The sequence below is a fragment of the Chiloscyllium punctatum genome, chromosome 22 (assembly GCF_047496795.1).
Source record: "Chiloscyllium punctatum isolate Juve2018m chromosome 22, sChiPun1.3, whole genome shotgun sequence".
Classification (NCBI taxonomy): Eukaryota; Metazoa; Chordata; class Chondrichthyes; order Orectolobiformes; family Hemiscylliidae; genus Chiloscyllium; species Chiloscyllium punctatum.
Genome location: NC_092760.1, coordinates 87,198,485 through 87,218,123, shown reverse-complemented (window position 1 = coordinate 87,218,123; position 19,639 = coordinate 87,198,485). Strand labels below are relative to the sequence as shown.

Below are 19,639 nucleotides of genomic sequence, written 5' to 3'. Positions count from 1 at the left end.
TCTTTTCTGAAGTAGCTCTCAAACTCTTTTGATTGTATTGTACAGATTGTTGTCCGGCACATGGTTTGAGATTAAAACATTATTATTGCCTATGACTATTGGGAAGTTGCACATTTGTTGCTATTTGATGATTGGTACAAAACTGAAGCAGCAATGTAAATGTTTTCTGAATATTGTGCACAGCCTGGCCTGCTTACATCGTTGAGCAGTCTGTAATTGCAAACTTAAAGCAAACTCTCTGGACTGGTTAATACTGTTCCTTACTGGTAACAGGCCAATTTTCTTAATTAATGTTTGTTCCAAATATTTCCTTGGCTGGTTCAATCAGTCTAAATTACTTTCTATCACTTTAAACATTTAATACATTCTAACTGTTGTTAGTTTCTCTTAAACTTACATTTTATCCACTGTCTTCTTGCTATCCACAATTCTTAATTCCTGAAGAATTCAGCCCCTCAAGTGGGCTGCACGGTGGTTAGCATAGCCAATTCACCTCGGCTGTTTATCTTTGGACTGAGAGAGGAAACCGGAGCACTTGGAGGAAACCCACACAGCCACAGGGAGAATGTGCAGTCTCCATACAGACAAACACCCAAGGCTGGAATTGAAGCTATGTCCCTGGCACTGCTAACCACTGAGCCACTGTACTGTCCTAAATTTCACTTTAATTAAAACAAAAATATGATCTATGTTCACTTATTGGCAGAACTATTCCTAGCCAATGGAGAACTTCCTTAATGGAGCTATATAAGAAAGGTCATTGCTGGTGATTGAATGTGTGATCCCATTTGTATCTTTTAATTAAATTCCACTTTGTTTTATTCATTCTCAGGATGTGGGTGTCACTAGCCAAGCCAGCATTTACTGTCCATTCTCTGTTGTCCAGAGGAGAACCCACATTGCTCTAGGTGTAGAGTCACATGTAGGCCAGGCTGAATAAGGAAGGCAGTGTCCTTCCCAAAAGCACATTGGTTTGTTTCTGACAACAGCTCAGGAACATGAATTGTTCTTAACTGCAGACTTTTTAAAATTGAATATAAATTTCACAATCTGCCAAGGATGAGTTCCCAGAAAATTACCTGGGTCTCTAGATGAATAATCTGGTGATTATACCATTTGGCCATCACCTCCCCTTTTGGTCCAATGAATGTAAGGGTGACCACCATCTGGTTTAATCAGAAGAGTTTGGAGAATAAACAAGATGTAGTGTATTTCATTGGAACAATTGTCAGGTTATAAGAATAGGGTCTACATTATGGTAAAGACAGTTAGGAGGATCGAACCCTAGTCTGTCTCCCACCAAATCCTACCTTTCTGTCCCACCAGATCTTCACAATAGAATCATAGATCTTTCAGATCCTACCAGATCCATAAACAACAGCAATAGTACCAGTTACAAAGTAAAGCAATGAATTGAAACTCGAGTTAAAGGATCCTATGTTACTGCTTTACAAATTTGAGAAATCACAACAATGAATTTTAGCTGAAGTGCTTCAGCTGATTATAAAGGTTGAAAGTGCGGTGGCATTTTATTGATGTTGGTGTACCCCAGCTACATAGTGTACAATAGTGTTGGATTAACAAGTGGGACTTTGCCTAATCAGCCTCTTGAACTTGTTCTGCTGTGCACTTGAAGTAAATAGGGTTAACGCAATTATTACTTTGCCTAAAGACCAAATTTTACATCCATGGTTTAATCTGTTTCTTTTCATTGCATGATAACACCATGTTTTCTTTACAGAGCTCAGCTATGTCTATGTTTATCACTGCACTGATACTCAGATTTTTGTCTGCCGAAACAATGACGGGCCTAACCCACAACAATGGGAAAGCTTGATCTCAATCTACACAGATACAATGACAATTTTGTTTAAGAGCCTGCAGCGTTACTCATCCGGTGAAACTTTTATGCAACATTTGTCTATTTTTTCTGTGCATCAGTCTGTCAGGATTGATCATCCATGAAGATGTTTCTTTACAAATATAATCAGGTGATTAAATTATTCAACAACGGAACTGCAAATAGATGGCATTAAAGACCCTGTGATTATTTTAACAATGTCCACGAACAAATTAAAGACAGTCGTTGAACCGGAACGGGATGAATTCCACAGTAATTCCCAAATCTGAATTGATCTGAGGGAGCACAGCTAGTTCCTACTGGAGCCACCCTTTCTATCATAGGTGCAACAACAACTACTGATAGTAGGTTAAGGTTGAACCACATTTTAATTAAATGCTTCTGCAATATAATTCACATTTGAATCTTTGAGAGAAAAATAAAGCTCCAAGTCTAACGTTCCATTCAATGTAGACTAATGTTACTGAGCTCTGAAACAAAAGCAAATTATTGTGATGCTAGAGAAATGCAATTAAAAACACAAAGTTCTGAAGAAACTCAGCAGGTTTGGCAGTATCAATGAAGAGAGAAACAGAGTTCATGTTTTGTGTCCAATACCATTCTTCCTCAGTTCCCCAGTTCTGAACAAAAGTCATAATTGTTTTGAAATGCTAACTCTGCTTCTGTCACCACAAATGCTGCTAGACCTGCTGAGTTTCTGTAGCATTTTCCATTTTTATTTTACTTAATCCTAGACTGGTTCCTTGGGTTCTTGGATTTCAGAGAAGGGACCTTCGCATTTACAAAACAAAAGAGAGTTATAGTTTATCGAGTGTTTGTTTATCCAGTCCTGGAGTTTGCTAGTTGTTTGTGAGATGATGAGAGATACAACAAAGATAAAAAAAAGTTTCAAAGAGGTGTGGCCTTATTCTACATAAGTCAGTATAGAAACCAGTTTCCCATCCTCGATCTAAGTTTTGGAATGAGAATCACGATAGCAAAGGGAATATAGATTGATATCTAGATCATAGAATAGAATTACAACAGTGTGGAAACAGGCCCTTTGGCTCAACAAATCCACACTGCCCCTCTGAAGAGTAACCCACCCAGACCCATTCCCCTATCCCGTAACCCTATATTTACCCCAGACTAATGCACCTAACCTACACATCCCTGAACACTATGGACAACTTAGCATGGCCAATTTACCTAAGCTGCACATTTTTGTATTGTAAGAGAAAACCCATGTAGACATGGGGAAAATGTGTAAACTCCACAGAATTAGTTGCCCAAGGTGGGAATCAAACTCGGGTCTTTGGTGCTGTGAGGCTGCAGTGCTAACCACTCAGCTGCCGTGTTGCCCAATGTTCTGTAAGGATGTTCTGTAAAATATGAAATGGACTACTGGCAATTTGTTTAAAAAAAGCATGCAAAGGCTTTGGGCATCACTGGCTATACCTGAATTTTTGCTGAAAATGTGTTGCTGGAAAAGCGCAGCAGGTCAGGCAGCATCCAAGGAACAGGAGAATCGACGTTTCGGGCATCAGCCCTTCCTGAAGAAGGGCTTATGCCCAAAACGTCGATTCTCTTGTTCCTTGGATGCTGCCTGACCTGCTGCGCTTTTCCAGCAACACATTTTCAGCTCTGATCTCCAGCATCTGCAGTCCTCACTTCCTCCTCATACCTGAATTTTTGGCCTTTCATAATTGTCCAGAGGGCAGTTAGGAGTCAGCCACGTTGCTGTGGGTCTGGTGTCACACTGGTTCACGAAGGATGTTAGTGAGCCTGACGGGCTCTTCTGATAATTCTCAATAGTTTAACAGTTATCACTAGAATTCTTAATTTGAGTTTTTTTTAATCTTGAACTCAGATTCTAGTATTTGCCATTATGGGCTTTGAAGTCAGGACCCAGCAAGTCGCCCTGGATTTCTGGATTAATCGTCTAGCAATAATCCCACCAGGCCATCGCCTCCTCAGAAACAGCTGGCTGGTGCCCGCCAACAATGACTAAACACAAGGTTGCCATCCACATAACCTACAGAGTCATGCTTATGGAGTCATACAACATAGAAACAGATCCAACCAGTCCATGCTGACCATAATCCCCAAGCTCCCAACTAAATGACTATAAAGATCATATATCTCTAATATATCAACAATCTTCCTTCCCCTTGACAATCCCATAATGGAGCAAACTGCTAAAGGGAACATTCACAGTCCCATCACATCATATCTTCAAGATGCATAATGAGTTAATTTCTGCTAAAGGTTTCATTATCAGGATGACCATCTCAGTAGCTCTTGCCTTGTGTAACCAGCACCATCCATATCAATGTTGACAGTCTGTGATGTTGACTCAACCAAAGCAAGAAATAGAAGTAATATGGTCAAGGATCCCTGCTCTATAGGCCAGTTTCTGCCATATTAGTTGTAGATGAAAACACTAAAATGTCTGATTCAAAGATGTAACCATAGCTCTGTGGCATAGATATTGTATAGACATGTGCACCCAGCCAAGTAATAAATCATGTGTTGTGGAAGGCTGAAGACCAAATGAATGTTGATAAGATACATGACAGAATCAGAGATTACAGCCTTTACCAAGAATCCAGGCAGACCTTGAAAACAAATGCACATTAAGATTAATAATATCAATGATCGCAAAGCAGGGGGTGTGTTGCGGAATCAAATGATTATAAGTCATTCTTGCTTTCCCCACTCAATTTCTGACACCAATCTGAATCTTGTAAATACATCACTCACTGACATCTCTAACCAGCCACAGAGAGAAATACTTTCCAGTCAATGACGCTACTCAGCAGGTTTAAATAACCCCATGAAACAAAGTATTTTCCAATATGAAGCAATGTGACCAATCCATTAGAATGTTTGCATTTGAATTAAAGTGCTTAACTCCACCCACATGCAACCTCAGTTAGGCAAAGCAACAATTAATAGTACGTGTGGGCCTGGTTTCTGTGAGTAAAGCTGTCATTAAGCTTTAATGTTATTGTGACAGAATTCAAATAAACAAGGTCATACTAAATTTTCACACAACATCACACGATCTGATACCACAGTGTGATAACAATTGGTCACAATTGAGTCCTCGCATGTGAATTAAATTAGTATCTAATATGTATATGTCTATAATAGTTCCCCCCTCCACCACCTCCGAAGGCTCTTGTAGTGCAGTGGTAGTGTCCCTACTGCTAAGCCAGGAGGCCTGTGTTCAAGAGTTGGAAGAACATCTGGTAACATGTCGAATAGAAAATATCTTCACCTGGGATAGGCTTTTTGCTGCATTACATTATTGATACTGATCAATGAATCTACTGATCCCTTATAAGTTCCAATTTTTTATTGTTTGGTAGGTTACATAGTGAGATGATGGATCTCAATTCTGCAAGCCAACTTCAAATCAGAGAGACAGCTAACATTTGAACACTGTTGCCCTCTGCACTGTTTACTCAGTTCTTTCATCTTTCTTTACTTTTTAAAAAAATGTCCCCACTGTTTTCGACTAAGCACTTCTTCCAGCCTCTGAACAAAGCTTAGCTGTCAAGGATGGAGACACAGCCTCACAAAGATGTGCAGGTTAGGTGAATTGGCCAGGCTAAGTTGCCCATTGTGTCCAGGGATGGTGGATGAGCCACGGGAAATACCCAATTATGTGGATAGGATTGAAGTGGGGTGGAGGTGGGGATGGTGTGCGTGGGTCTGGGTGGGATACTCTTTGGATGCTCGGTGTGGGCTCAATGGGCTGAATAGCCTGTTGCCATTCTGTCGAGTTTCTGTGATGTGATGATACAATAGTGGTAGTGTCACTCAAGTAGTAATCCAACAGTTTGAGACAATAAAATAAGGGTTATCTCAAATTTGTGTAGCTGATCTCAGACCACCCAGAGTGTGGATAACTGTGTTCCTGCAGCATCTATTTGGATCTTGCTATGGCAACGGCTGGAATTTAAATTCAATTACTGGATGTGGAATTCAAAACTAGCCTCACTAATGGTGACCATGAAACTACTATTGAGTGTTGACAAACACCCACCTTGGTCTCTAATGTCCTTTGGGGAAGTCCTGGCCTACATGTGCCTCCAGATCCCCAGCAATGTGATTGGCTCTTTACTGAAATATCCAAGCAAGTCACTCAGTTTTCGGGGCAATTAGGGATGAGAAACAAATGGTTAGCAACACCCAATAACAAAATGTACCCCAGCAACACATTACAGTTCAATCTGCTCCATTTTCCTGATCAAAGCTTGACTGTGTTTGGAAGGTAATAATGGCAATGGGGTGGGCTAAGTATAGTAAAGTCGCCATCATCACCACAGGGCTGCTGTGTCATTAGATACACACACACAACTGGTACAGGTATAATACAAGGGTCACCACACCTCAGGCAAGGGGAGTGGTTGAGGAGTTAAAATCTTGATGATAATCTCAGCCAGTGCAGGCATTGAACTCATGCTGTTGGCATCACTTTACATTGTAAGCCAGTTATCCATCTAACTGAGCTAACCAACCGCCCACAGACCCCATAAGAATGGAATTGAAAGGTTAGATATCACTATTTCCTCTGTTTGGTCTCCTGAAAATAATCGGCATTTATCATTTTATCTGCTGTGTGAGATGTGTAACTAAAGAATGTTTGAAAAGACGGACCCTCATGTTTGAAATGGAGGCTGTCTCAAATTTGTGCACCTTGTCTGGGACCACCCAGAGAGTGTGTAGCTCCAGCCACTTTGTTTCAGCTGCAGGCTTGTTAAAAATGTTCAAAGCGATGGAGTGTTCCTGGGAGCACTCACGTATCACGCGGCAGACGTGGTGAAATTACACTTTCCACAGACATCATTGTGTATGACCTTAAAACCAAGCAGCACGAATGGCATAACTCAGTTGTCAAACGGAGTGCCATGTAGGGAGGTGAATGATGTGAGGCAGTTGTGGGGTAGTTCAACAGATTTCTTAATTATAAATATCTAAGCTTGCCGTGCTCTCCTTTGATGGTCACCCAGGCCACCAATACAAGTGAGGAATGCAAAATTAGTTATGGAGTCATACAGCATGGAAACAGACCCATCGGTCCAAATACTCTACCCCAACCATGTTCCCAAACTAAACTAGTCCCACCTGCCTGTGTTTTGCCCATATCCCTCCAAAGCCTTTCTATTTATGTACTTATCCAAATGTCTTTTAAATGTTGTAACTGCACCTGTATTCACCACTTCATCTGGCAGTTCGTTCCACACACTAACCACGCTCTGTGTAAAAAGGTTGTCCTCATGTCCTTTTTAAATCTTTCTCCTCTCACCTTAAAAGTATGCCCCCTAGTTTTGAACTCCCCCACCCTAGGCAAAGGACCTTTACTATTCACCTTATCTGTGCCCATCATGATTTTATAAACCTCTATAAGGTCACCCCTCAATCTCCTATGTTCCAGTGAAAAAAGCCCCAACCTAATTTTATAACGTAAACCCTTCTTTCCTGGCAACATCCTACTGCAAGCTCATTCACACCATTTCGTGAGCTTGATTGCCTGTTTCCCTTGGGTGGGAGGTTCCAAAATCTCTCCTTTTTGTTGCATAATTCTGACTAATTTGATGACACATTGTTTTGAATCCGTGATTAAAGTTATTACATTTTGGAGTAATGAGAGCATTTTATCACCGACAAAGAACAAGTTGCAACATTTTGTTTTCAAAATGTTTTGTGAAGTGAATCCCAATGACTTGGAAAGTGCAGGATGTAATTATTTGTGGGAACGTAGGAGTGCATTTAAACCATATGATCATAGCTGATGGTACAACTCAACAAATCAAATCTCAGAATGAAATCTGGTCTGATTGATCATAATCCTTTTTAATTCTAGTTAACTTGGTAGTCATTCATTGAAACATAGTCACACAAGGCTGCAAAGGAACCCAAGGATTTTACCCAAAAAAATCCCCACACTATCTAGACATTGATCAAAATTGGAAAAGTATCCAATTAAAACAATTGTTTCTCCAACACCATCACTTTGTACCAATTCAAATCCAGGTAAATTACATACCTAAGTTTGATTTAATTGATTCATCCCAGTTTTTATCCTGTGAACTATGGAGTTTTTTTGCATGATTACTATCAAAAGTGAGCTTAGACTTCTTCAGCTTCAAATACACTGATGAATTCTAACCAAATGGTTTGAAAGTTTCACAAGCTAAACCTTTACACTGAGACGATTTATTTCCTTGACTTCTCTGAAAAGTGCTGAAAATGTGTTGCTGGAAAGGCGCAGCAGGTCAGGCAGCATCCAAGGAGCAGAATTCCTGAAGAAGGGCTCATGCCCGAAACGTCGATTCTCCTGCTCCTTGGATGCTGCCTGACCTGCTGTGCTTTTTCAGCAACACATTTTCAGCTCTGTTCTCCAGCATCTGGAGTCCTCACTTTCTCCTTCTCTGAAAAGTCCCTTTTTTAGGACTCAGTCATCTCCTCTGGATTGCCCTGAAAACATTCTGTCTTGGTTTCCTAAACTGAAATCAGTCACTGAATATCTCAGACCGAAACAAAGCTAATTTGGTTTGCTTTTTGAAATTTCCAGAACACCAAAGGTGACTTTTCCTTCGTAAACCACTGCAATAAACACAATGTTGCACTCATACTCCAGGAGTTCCCTGTTTTCTGACAGATAGTAGAAAAGGTCACTGTTCCAAAAGGACTAATTATTGTTTTAAAACATTTAGAAAAGTAACCAACCCAAAAACACTGTTTTAAAATCTAAGTATAATAAGTCAGGCACATTAGCACCTTTCCTAACTGCTGGTTACATCAAGTCGCTTTCTTTTGGTCTCTCACTCTCTCACTTCTCTCTGGCTCTCTCATTGTCTCTCTCTCTCTCATTGTCTCTCTCTCTCTGACTATCTCTCTGTGCTATCTCTCTTGCTATTGCACTATCTCTTTTGTAATTCCTCTCTTGTGCTCTCTATCACTGCTGTCATGCTATTGCTCTCGCACTCTCTCTTATATTTTCATGATATCTCTCTCTCACTCATTTGCTGTTTCTCATACTATCTCTGACATTCTCTCTCATGCTGTCTCTGTCATTGCTATCTCTCACTCTAGTGCTCTGTCTTGCAGGACTTCTTTCACTGTCATGCTATTTCTCTCACACAGCCTCTCTGCATCACACTAATTTTCACTCCCCCTTTCACTTGTTCCCTTTCTCTCACTCCATCCCTCACATATCTCCTTCATCAGGTGATGAAGGAGCAGCGCTCCAAAAGCTAGTGCTTCCAATTAAACCTGTTGGACTATAATCTGCTGTTGTGTGATTTTTAACTTTGTACACCCCTGTCCAACACCGGCATCTTCAAATCATAGCCCTTACTTGCTATTTCCCTCACCATATCTTTTTCACATTCTCTCTCTTTTGCATGGTTTCCCTTTATCTCCCTCATGCTCCTTCTCTCTTCCTGTATCAAGCTCACATGTGCTGTCTCATTCTTGCATGTTTTCCTTCACTCTCTCTATCGCTCTCTTTCCCATAAATCTCTGTCTCACATGCTATCTCTCTTGCTTGTTCTCTCACATGCTTTCTCTTGCATTTTCTCTCTCACATTCTCCCTTGTGCATCCTTGCGATAGCTCTCACACTATCTCTATTGCATGTTCTCGTTCCATTTCTATCTTGCCCCTCAGATACAAACAGTGAATCCAGCTCCTTTTTGTAACACCTGGATTCTAATCCTGCTCTTCATCGACAGATGGAGGTGGAAGCATTTTGTTACAGGCGACTGAGACAAGTTAATCAATTGTTCATTTATTCTCAATTTCTATTTGGCATCCTGATATTAACTTTTGTAACTTGTGCCAAAACAGAATAAATCCAACATTTGAATTAGCGTAGTTTCCAAATCTGAGAAGTGTTGAGGTGATGATGTTCTTTTGACTCCTCAGACAGATAATATTGAAAATCTTCCTCTGGTTCAGACAGGTTTGATGTGACTCTTCATCTCTCATTCTGTTTCCTGTATAAACCATTTCCATTAACTTAAATTAATTAACAGCAACACTGGTTTAAGTTGAAGTTCTGTTTTTGTGTAGGGTTCTCTTCATTCCCAATGTGTATCTAAGCAGCATTCCTCTGACCCTGAGTTGGGACAGTTCCCTTTGTTTTCCCTCACTCTGCTTTCACTTGATGCTTAGAAGGTTTGACTAAATTCCATTCTCACCAAAAGCAGTTGAATATTGAGACATTTCTTGAAGCTTCATATCAATGTCCGTGACTATGTCCTGAAGTCTTTGAAATGGGTGTTTGTTTGTGTGTTACAACCCAGAATCTGACGTTTTGGATGAACACACTGCAGGATTAGCCAAAACACCTCTAAGTGCATATAAAGTCTTCGAAATGAAGCTGTCAAACAAATACTTGACTTTATAAGGGATCAAGTTATTGATTGAGGCTGCACATAGTTAACAGACCTTTGTCAATGAGAGTGTTTTTTTTTATCTGTGGACACTTAGAACGCTTTCAATTTCATTTCCATATGTGATCTGACATCTGCACATAGGGGACACTGGGTGAATTGGCTTGGAGGTTGTAAAGCCACAGAGAGTTGGGTGGGAGACATTTGTTGGCATTTCCCTCATCCAGTTGTTAATGCATTTGTATGGGGCAATAGGGTTGGGTGGGAGGTCATAAGTTGGCATGATAAATGGAGTGCTATTTTTGTTTGCTTTTTGGAATTTCCAGAACACCAAAGGTGACTTTTCCTAAAGCCTGCCTCTGCATCAGCAACTCCTTTGGTTGCCTCTGAAGGTTTCCAAGGCAATGGCAAGGTCAGCATTTGATACCCATCCCTCATCACCCCTAAACTGAGTGACCTGCAAGGCCGTTTCAGAGGCTGTTAAGAGCCACATTGCTGTTGCCCAGACCGGGTAAGGATGGCAGATTTCCTTTCCTGAAGGACGTGCATGACTCAGATGACAACTGAAATTAGCTTTCTGGCCATTGTCACAGAGATTACTTTCAATTTGTGATTTATTAGTTGAATTTCACTAGTGTTCCTTAGACACAGCACCTTCTAAACCCGCAGCACATACCATCCAGAAGGACAAGCGCAGCTGATACTTGAGAACATCACCAACTGCAAGTTCCCCTTCAAACCACTCACCATCCAAGCATGAAAATATATCCCCATTTCTTCCAAATGGACTGCAGCAGTTCTAGAATGCAGCTCACCACCACCTTCTCAACTAGGGACGGGCAATAAACGCCAGCTCAACCAGTGACACCCTTGTCCCATGAATGAATTTTAAAAGAACTTAACTCTGTTTATTCCTTTGGTAGGATATGAAACCACATCCCTCACACCCCAGTCTTGGATTCCTGGATTCCCACTACTCCATCATCTCACCTACTGGCTTGCTGATGTAATTTGCTATTTTATTGGAACTTTATTGGATTTTATTGGAACTTCTTTGTGCTTTGAACAAACAGGCTCACCTGGTAGCAGCTTTTGAGCAAAGCCTTGCTAACATGACAGGAAGATTGCAAAGTTTAACCATGACTGCTGAACAGAAGGTCAGTGTTGCCTGTCACCTGTTTAATTTGTGTACTGTGGTGTATTAAGCTTGGTTTACCAAGAGGATGGCTTGTTTTGGGACAAGTGGAAATTTTATGGGATATGTGACTTCCAGGGTAAATTAGACCAGCTATCTTTGGTATTTTCTAATTAACCATTTCATAGATGTTGTTACACACCTCTAGAGCAAGTGGAATGTGAACTCTGGTCTCCTGGCACAGAGATAGGGACACTACCACTGTAGCATGAGAACCCACCAGATATCTTTAAGCAAAACATGTGATTATGAGCAGCTGCTGGACCAACAGGAAGGTGCATTAGATGTTGTTTCCCTTCCCCTGGGACTTTTTGTTTTTATTATGTCAACAACACATTATACCATACAACCAGTAAAGAGAAGTTTAATTCTAATTAAACTACTTTGAGTAATATAGTTTACAATTTAAGTCATGTATGTTTGCCACAATAAGCAGTACTTCAGCTTTGTGAAAAGCCAGGAAGTCAGTACAGTGAAACAAGACAATAATGAAATGGTGTATATTTTCATTTGTAAGGAACGTCTTAATACCTGCCATTTCTTCAATGTTCAGGATTCTGAACTTAATGAATTGCGAAAAACCATCGAACTGCTCAAGAAGCAGAATGCTGCAGCCCAAGCTGCAATCAATGGCGTCATCAACACACCAGAACTGTCCTGTAAAGGTAGGGACGTCTGTCAAAAGAGTTATCATGTATTGCTTTAAGGAATTCTCTGCGAGGGATTGTTTGCGATGCTCTTACTCATACTTCCTGATGATAAATAATCACAGATCCACCCCACCAGTAAACAGTTGTGATATGTAAGGGTTGTAGAGTCTTTCCTTTTATCATCAGGCAGGTTTCCCAGTTTTAAATTACCTTTAACTAAAATGTCCTTTACAATCAAACTATCTCCCAGGTCTGAGCACAATGGAAATTCACTGTAATTAGCAAAGTTTTACCAAGATAATGTTTGCTTTAGGGATTTTAGGCTTTTATTATATTTGTGTACAAGTCAATGTTACAACAAAAGTGAAAAGATAAGCAACATACACCTGTCCCTTTTTTGATTAACAAAGATCCATATCACCGAAATTAGTTATATCTGTTTTTGTCTTTTTTGATGTAAACCTACAAATCATTCACAAGGATTAGTGAAAAAAACCATTGTTATTTGAAGATAAGACCAGATATTGTTCACTGGGAGACGATGATCCACATGTCTGACTAAGGTGGTGAATGATTTGACAGTGCTTTAAAATACAAATCCTTTAACAAACAAGATTAACACACACCGTGTCACAATGTTGTCATTTCTATCTTTGGCCTGTAGTTACATACAGGGGAGGTCATAGAGTCATAGAGATGTACAGCATGGAAACAGACTTTTCGGTCCAACCCGTCCATGCTGACCAGATATCCCAACCCAATCTAATCCCACCTTCCACCACTCGGCCCATATCCCTCCAAACCCTTCCTAATCATATACCCATCCAAATGCCTCTTAAATGTTGCAATTGTACCAGCCTCCATCATTTCCTCTGGCAGCTCATTCCATACGCGTACCACCCTCTGTATGAAAAAGATGCCCCGTAGGTCTGTTTTATATCTTTCCCCTCTCACCCTAAACATATGCCCTCTAGTTCTGGACTCCCCCACTCCAGGGAAAAGACTTTGCCTATTTACCCTATCCATGCCCCTCATAATTTTGTAAACCTCTATAAGGTCACCCCTCAGCCTCCGACGCTCCAGGGAAAACAGCCCCAGCCTGTTCAGCCTCTCCCTATAGCTCAGATCCTCCAACCCTGGCAACATTCTTGTAAATCTTTTCTGAACCCTTTCAAGTTTCACAACATCTTTCCGATAGGGAGGAGACTAGAATTGCACACAATATTCCAACAGTGGCCTAACCAATGCCCTGTACAGCTGCAACATGACCTCCCAACTCCTGTACTTAATACTCTGACCAATAAAGGAAAGCATACCAAACGCCGCCTTCACTATCCTATCTACCTGCGACTCCACTTTGAAGGAGCTATGAACCTGCGCTCCAAGGTCTCTTTGTTCAGCAACACTCCTGAGGACCTTATCATTAAGTGTACAAGTCCTGCTAAGATTTGCTTTCCCAAAATGCAGCACCTCGCATTTATCTGAATTAAACTCCATCTGCCACTTCTCAGCCCATTGGCCCATCTGGTCCAGATCCTGTTGTAATCTGAGGTAACCCTCTTCGCTGTCCGCTACACCTCCAATTTTGGTGTCATCTGCAAACTTACTAACTGTACCTCTTATGCTTGCATCCAAATCATTTGTGCAAATGACGAAAATTAGAGGACCCAGCACCAATCCTTGTGGCACTCTACTGGTCAAAGCCTCCAGTCTGAAAACCAACCCTCCAACACCACCCCCTGTCTTCTACCTTTGAACCAGTTCTGTATCCAAATGGCTAGTTCTCCTTTTATTCCATGAGATCTAACGTTGCTAATCAGTCTCCCATGGGAAACCTACTGAAGTCCATATAGATCACATCTATCACTCTGCCCTCATCAATCCTCTTTGTTACTTCCTCAAAAAACTCAATCAAGTTTGTGAGATATGATTTCCCATGCACAAAGCTATGTTGACTATCCTGAATCAGTCCTTGCCTTTCCAAATACATGTGCATCCTGTCCCTCAGAATTCCCTCCAACAACTTACCCACCACCGACGTCAGGCTCACTGGTCTATAGTTCCCTGGCTTGTCCTTACCACCCTTCTTAAACAGTGGTGGCATTGTGGTAATGTGACCTGGCCCAGTAATGTAGAGACCCAGGCGACTGCTCTGGGAATATGGGTTTGAATCTCACCACAGCAGACAGTGCTTTTTGAACTCGGTTAGTTAATCTGGAATAAAAAACTCATCCATGGTAACCACAAAACTGTTGCCAAGTGTTGTAATGCCCATCTGGTTCACTGATGTCCTTCAAGGAAGGAAATCTGCTGTCCTTAGCTGGGCTGGCCTACATGTGAGTCCAGCAATATGGCTGAGACTAAACGACCCTCTCGGTGATTTAGACAGTGTGAGTTCTGATGCCTCTGCAATTTCCTCACAGCCGGAAATGGTACATCCCAGTCAGCAGATCTGAGGATTCGGAGGCAGCACTCATCAGACAGTGTGTCCAGTGTGAACAGTGCCACCAGCCATTCCAGCGTGGGCAGTAGTGCAGAGGTCGATTCCAAGAAAAAGAAGAAGAAGAACTGGGTAAGTCCATGACTTTAAAGTTTGAGGGTGTTTTTCAAATTAAGCTTCGGTCCATAGTGCCCTTCACAAATCCACAGATGATCCAGGCCATGTTTACAACTCAAGGGAGTTTTATTTTAGTGGACTTGATACAGGTATGAACATAATGTAAAACAAGGAGATTGTTATCATTATTAAGTAGTGTCATGTTTAGCTACAAATGCAAAGTGTGTTGCTTTCTGACAATATGGTGATTATATATTTCACCCAAATATTTTTGCATAAGGCTTTTGATAATTTCCTTGGTGAAGCAAGGTTTGATTTCTTTCTCACATTGGTGCCTATAAGATTTCCTGATTGACAGTTTCTCCAAATTAGGATTAATCAACAGAGGCAAACAAAAATGATTAGTGAGAGAAGGCAAAATAGAGAAAATCAAGTTAATTGAATAATTATTAAAATGTATATTATAATGGTCTTGGATAATCTGTAGTGAATACAAAATGCTAAACACAGATCTGGTGAAAACAAGGTATCACAGACTAATTCAGTGAATCCTATCTGCACTATTAGCTGGTAAACTGCATGCATCAAACACTGGACTCTGTGACTTAAGTTGCAGTATCTCAGCACTATGGTTAATCTGTTATTTTAATGGTTACCTCAGTATTTATGTTTACTTTCTTCCTTGCACATATAACCAGGTACCTCCATGTGTAGATACAGATGTAGATTATCTCCATGGTTGTGTAATAGGTTTTGCACTTTAATCTTATTGGAGTTCTGAGGCTTCTGCCCACCCCTCAATCTGAAAGGTTCTATTATCATGAAACAATGCAGCTCTGATTTTATTGTTGTGGGGCTATATCTCTGCTCACCATGTTGTCACAAAACATCCCAGTTGTCTACATGGTCCCATCCATTCACTTTGAGACAAGACCAATAGCCTGTGGAGCTGCAGGTGCAGGATCTACGACTCTCTGAGTCTTTCTGGTTCCGTCAAGGATCTTGGAACATGAAAATGTCAGTCACAGAATTTGGGTTATTTGGCCTCTTTTAAGAAGTTGAATTTGAATTGCCAATTTATAAAATTGTTTAGTAAGGTGACATTGTAAGAAGGCATTCCAGGTATCTGTAAGAGACCTGTTGGATGGCGTGTGGATCTATAGGTATGAGTAATCAATCTGTTCATGTGTTTGTTGACACCACTATAACTTCATTGTGCAGAAAGTTGCACATTCATTATGCTGGCTATGTTTGCTGCTTGGTTTGTGTCAAAATTCTTGTGAAATCTTAGACTGATATTCTTAATGGTGAGCATTTTGGGTCATTAATAGTTCAGAAAGGGTTACCTACATGTAATAATTTAATGTTTTGATATTCATTTTATGATTTATTTTGTCTGATAGCAAACTTCATCTTGTTGCATGTTGTTTAGTTGTGACCCATTCTGTCCGTTAAATGATTGTTTATGTAGATATAATAAATACCACTAAAATTTCAGTAGGAAATAATGTTATTGTGATGTGTGCATTTTAAGAACTATTCTAACCGTCTCCTGTTAGTGTAGCTCTGATCACTTAGAATATACAGCTCGTAATTGAATCCCAACAGGAAATGATGTATTCATTTCCCTTCTGGTCATAATTGGTTTGCCAGTTCTACATTGCTGCAAATGAATTCCAGAAAGGATCCCAAGTTTTCACAGTACTGTGGAAACTCGATCTTTATTTGTCCAAAAGCAAAATTGAGCAGATGCTGGAGTTCTGAAGTAAAAGCATAAAGTGATAGAGATGCTCAGCAGATCAGGCAGTATCTGTGAAGCAAGAAACAGAATTAAGGTTTCATTAACTCTTGATTTTCTCTATACAGATGCTGCTTAACCTGCTGAGGTATTTCTGCTTTTATTTTGTCGAGTTGGCTTGCTCGCAGCCAATCTCACCATTGGCATTTTGTAGAATTTATTTATCAAATAGATTTTTTACTTTGTTCAAAATTAAAATTAGCTTGTTGTCTTCTCTTCTTTTTCCCTGTGCTTGCACACTTCATGGCAGGTTTATGAGGTAAGTATAACCTTGTACTTGCAGATCACCTTAAATCTAGCATGACGTAATAAACCCTTGGTCAGCACAGAAATCAGGAAACAATTAAATGGAGAGGTTCTTACCAACTTCCCTGTGTGTGTGCTTGATGGTGTGTCCCCTTCTGTACTGCAGTGGCAATATTACTACTTCAGCATGCCTTAATTTTCACATCATAATTTCCGATAAGTAATTCACACCGGTATTTCATAAGTGTTAAGTCATTCCTCAAGGATGCTGTTGCACACTGAGTGGATGTGGAAAATTTTTAACATGAGCTGCTTTGAAGTGTTACAGTAGAACCCAAGAAGTCTTTTTCTTTAATGTGGGATATGTCGGGTTCCCCTTCCTTGGCTGTTGAGAGAGATACATAATTAGACTAGGTCCCCTTGGTGAAGAGGTGCAAATGAATGAAAGGAAGGAAATAACTCTACACGCTGTAGCATTGAGCATAAGAAGATATGTATTTCTGCAGGTTGTCTTGTGATTTTTTTTCTGAGTGGTTTGATGTAACAAGGTCAAACAAACCCGAAATAATGGTGAGAAAGGGAATGAAGTTGAGTGTAATCTTCAGCTTATTAATTTAGAGAAAGATTTTGAGACAGTTTGATCATATAATATAGAGTAATATTTGGAAAAATGGTTTTTGATGATATCTCTTTGAATCCTTTTTATGATATTTAAACCTTTATGTAATCAATTTGGTTTCTTTCTATTCATTCAGAGGATGTGGACTGTTCCAGCATTTAGTACTTATCCCAAGTTGCTATTGTGAAGTTGTAAATGAGCTGCCTTCTTGAACTGTTAATTAATTCATAATGTCATGTTATAACATTGCATCCTCTAATAAAGATAACAAAGTTAGATGAATGCTGATATATTTAGGGCAGGAGGTCAGTTTTATCCCTTGGACAGGAGGGGTGGGGATGGGTTTGGCTGGTGACAAGAGCACCTTGGAGTGTGGAGTGGGTGATGTGTCCACAATAGGTTTCTGAGGCGAGAAAGAGCATTCACGTTGATACATTGGAATGAGTTTTCTGCCTGATAAGGTCCATGAGGAAGCCCCAGGGAAGCATGGCTGGTCATGTATGGCCCAAGGTGTTAGACCACAATCGCCCAGTTGCCATCCATTGGACAAGCAACATAGAATTGGCATTTTCAGTCAGATTAATGTCACTAGTGAGACATATTGCAGCAGTGTTTGGATACTTTTAACTCTTTGCTGACTTTCATCCTTACATAAGCGCAAGAGTGTTCTTTGTTGCTGTGAAGCCATGTTGCGGTGGGTAAGACTGGCAAAATTCACCAGACTCTAAACTACAAAACTGGAATTTCTGAATCCCATTGTCAACTGAACACTTGTACGTCTCTGCGAGTAGATGTTTGAAAGTTTGTGTCTGGGTGACAAAAGAATTTGAGTTGGGGTGCGAAGATCCATGTCTACCTTGCAAAGTGTAACTACTGGCTACGCAGTGGGTAGACAGCACCACTCTCGATGCATTCTTAGTGATGTCTTCAGTATTGACCTTAATTTCAATTCTGGCTTTTATGAGTGAATTTTCTCTGAATCATACATAAATCCAGGCATTATTGATGTTGCAAATCATTTCAATGTTGCGTTTTCAATGCTTCTTGTTTGTTTGGAGTGTGCTGTGATGTGCTTCTCATTATGATGTGTTTTCTTTTGGTTGCCTGTTTAATATTCTAACCCAGTGGGAACTTTCAGAGGGATTTAACCTACTCACCTTGGGGGAAAAAATGTTGAAATGTACTTTACCCATGTTATGATCAGAATTATCAGGCAAAGTAGTTGCTTTAAGTGAAAAATGCTTCAAAACAAGTCGTTAAGGTTGAAGTGTAGTCCACCTTAATAACACAGCAAGCTGTTGGTAGCCAATGTGAGATTCAATCTTAATTCTTTTCTCCCAGATTACGGATGACAGTCGAAGATGAACGACTAAGGGCAAATTTTTCTTGTGATATTCTGGTTTATAAAGTTGTGGTTTTAAGCAATACCTTAATATGAGGTTAGACTCAAGGCAATCATGTTGCGAGTACAATTTCATTATTTGAGAAGCATTTAGAGAGGTACATGGATGGGATAGATATGGAGGGATATGGACCAAAGCCTGGCAAATGGGACTAATGGACAGCATGGGTAAGTTGGGCCGAAGGGCCTGTTTCCGTGCTGTAGACCTCAATGACTCTATGGCTGTACGTTGAAGACGTTGTCACTTTTTATGTCATGTGCTAAATCAGGTATTAGTTGCCTGGCGAATCTACCTATAGCTCCGTCATGTTAACAGGAGATTGGTGGTAAGCCTGAGAATGGTCTTTGTCACGGTTCATCCACGATTTCCACTGATGTGGAAGCAGGAGATTAACACCTGTTCTCCTTTTTGTCATGCTTTCTGTAAGTGGTTGATGCAAGAAAGGAAGAGGTATCTTTCTTCATGCCAGAGAGCCATCCGTAAGCTCATTACAGTGTGACCTATGCACGATTTTAATATATTCTGCAAAATGTGTGGAACATATGTATGAGGGTATTCACAAATGCATTTCCCTCTAAATGCACACTTTACATCCTGTATAAATATTTGTCTTGTTTAGTTAAGAAGTTCCTTCAAGCAAGCATTTGGCAAAAAGAAGTCTCCTAAATCGGCCTCATCTCATTCAGATATTGAAGAAATGAATACACCTGATTCTTCCTTACCTTCATCCCCCAAGTTTGCTCATAATGGATCTACTCCCACAACCCCACTGATGAGAACATCGCACTCTAACTCACTGTACGTACAATTTTACCTACTATGGATAGGCAAACACTCAGATGTCTTGCTGTTGTGGGTGTTATAGACCAGGCCAGATCCCTCAAAACATTTCAAGAAGGTAGCACAGACCATAACTTTGCT

The 19,639-nt window shown here is 40.4% G+C and overlaps 1 protein-coding gene across 16 annotated transcripts in view; it reads left to right on the top strand.

The window, feature by feature from the left end:
- nav2a (neuron navigator 2a) overlaps positions 1-19,639 on the top strand; it is a 1,091,104-nt gene that overhangs the window by 1,031,437 nt on the left and 40,028 nt on the right. For all 16 annotated transcript variants that reach the window (XM_072592781.1, XM_072592785.1, XM_072592776.1 and 13 more), the window contains 4 exons: positions 11,324-11,407; positions 11,999-12,110; positions 14,519-14,667; positions 19,338-19,516. In XM_072592781.1, coding sequence (XP_072448882.1) covers positions 11,324-11,407; positions 11,999-12,110; positions 14,519-14,667; positions 19,338-19,516 — 524 coding nt within the window. The remainder of the gene's footprint in view (positions 1-11,323; positions 11,408-11,998; positions 12,111-14,518; positions 14,668-19,337; positions 19,517-19,639) is intronic.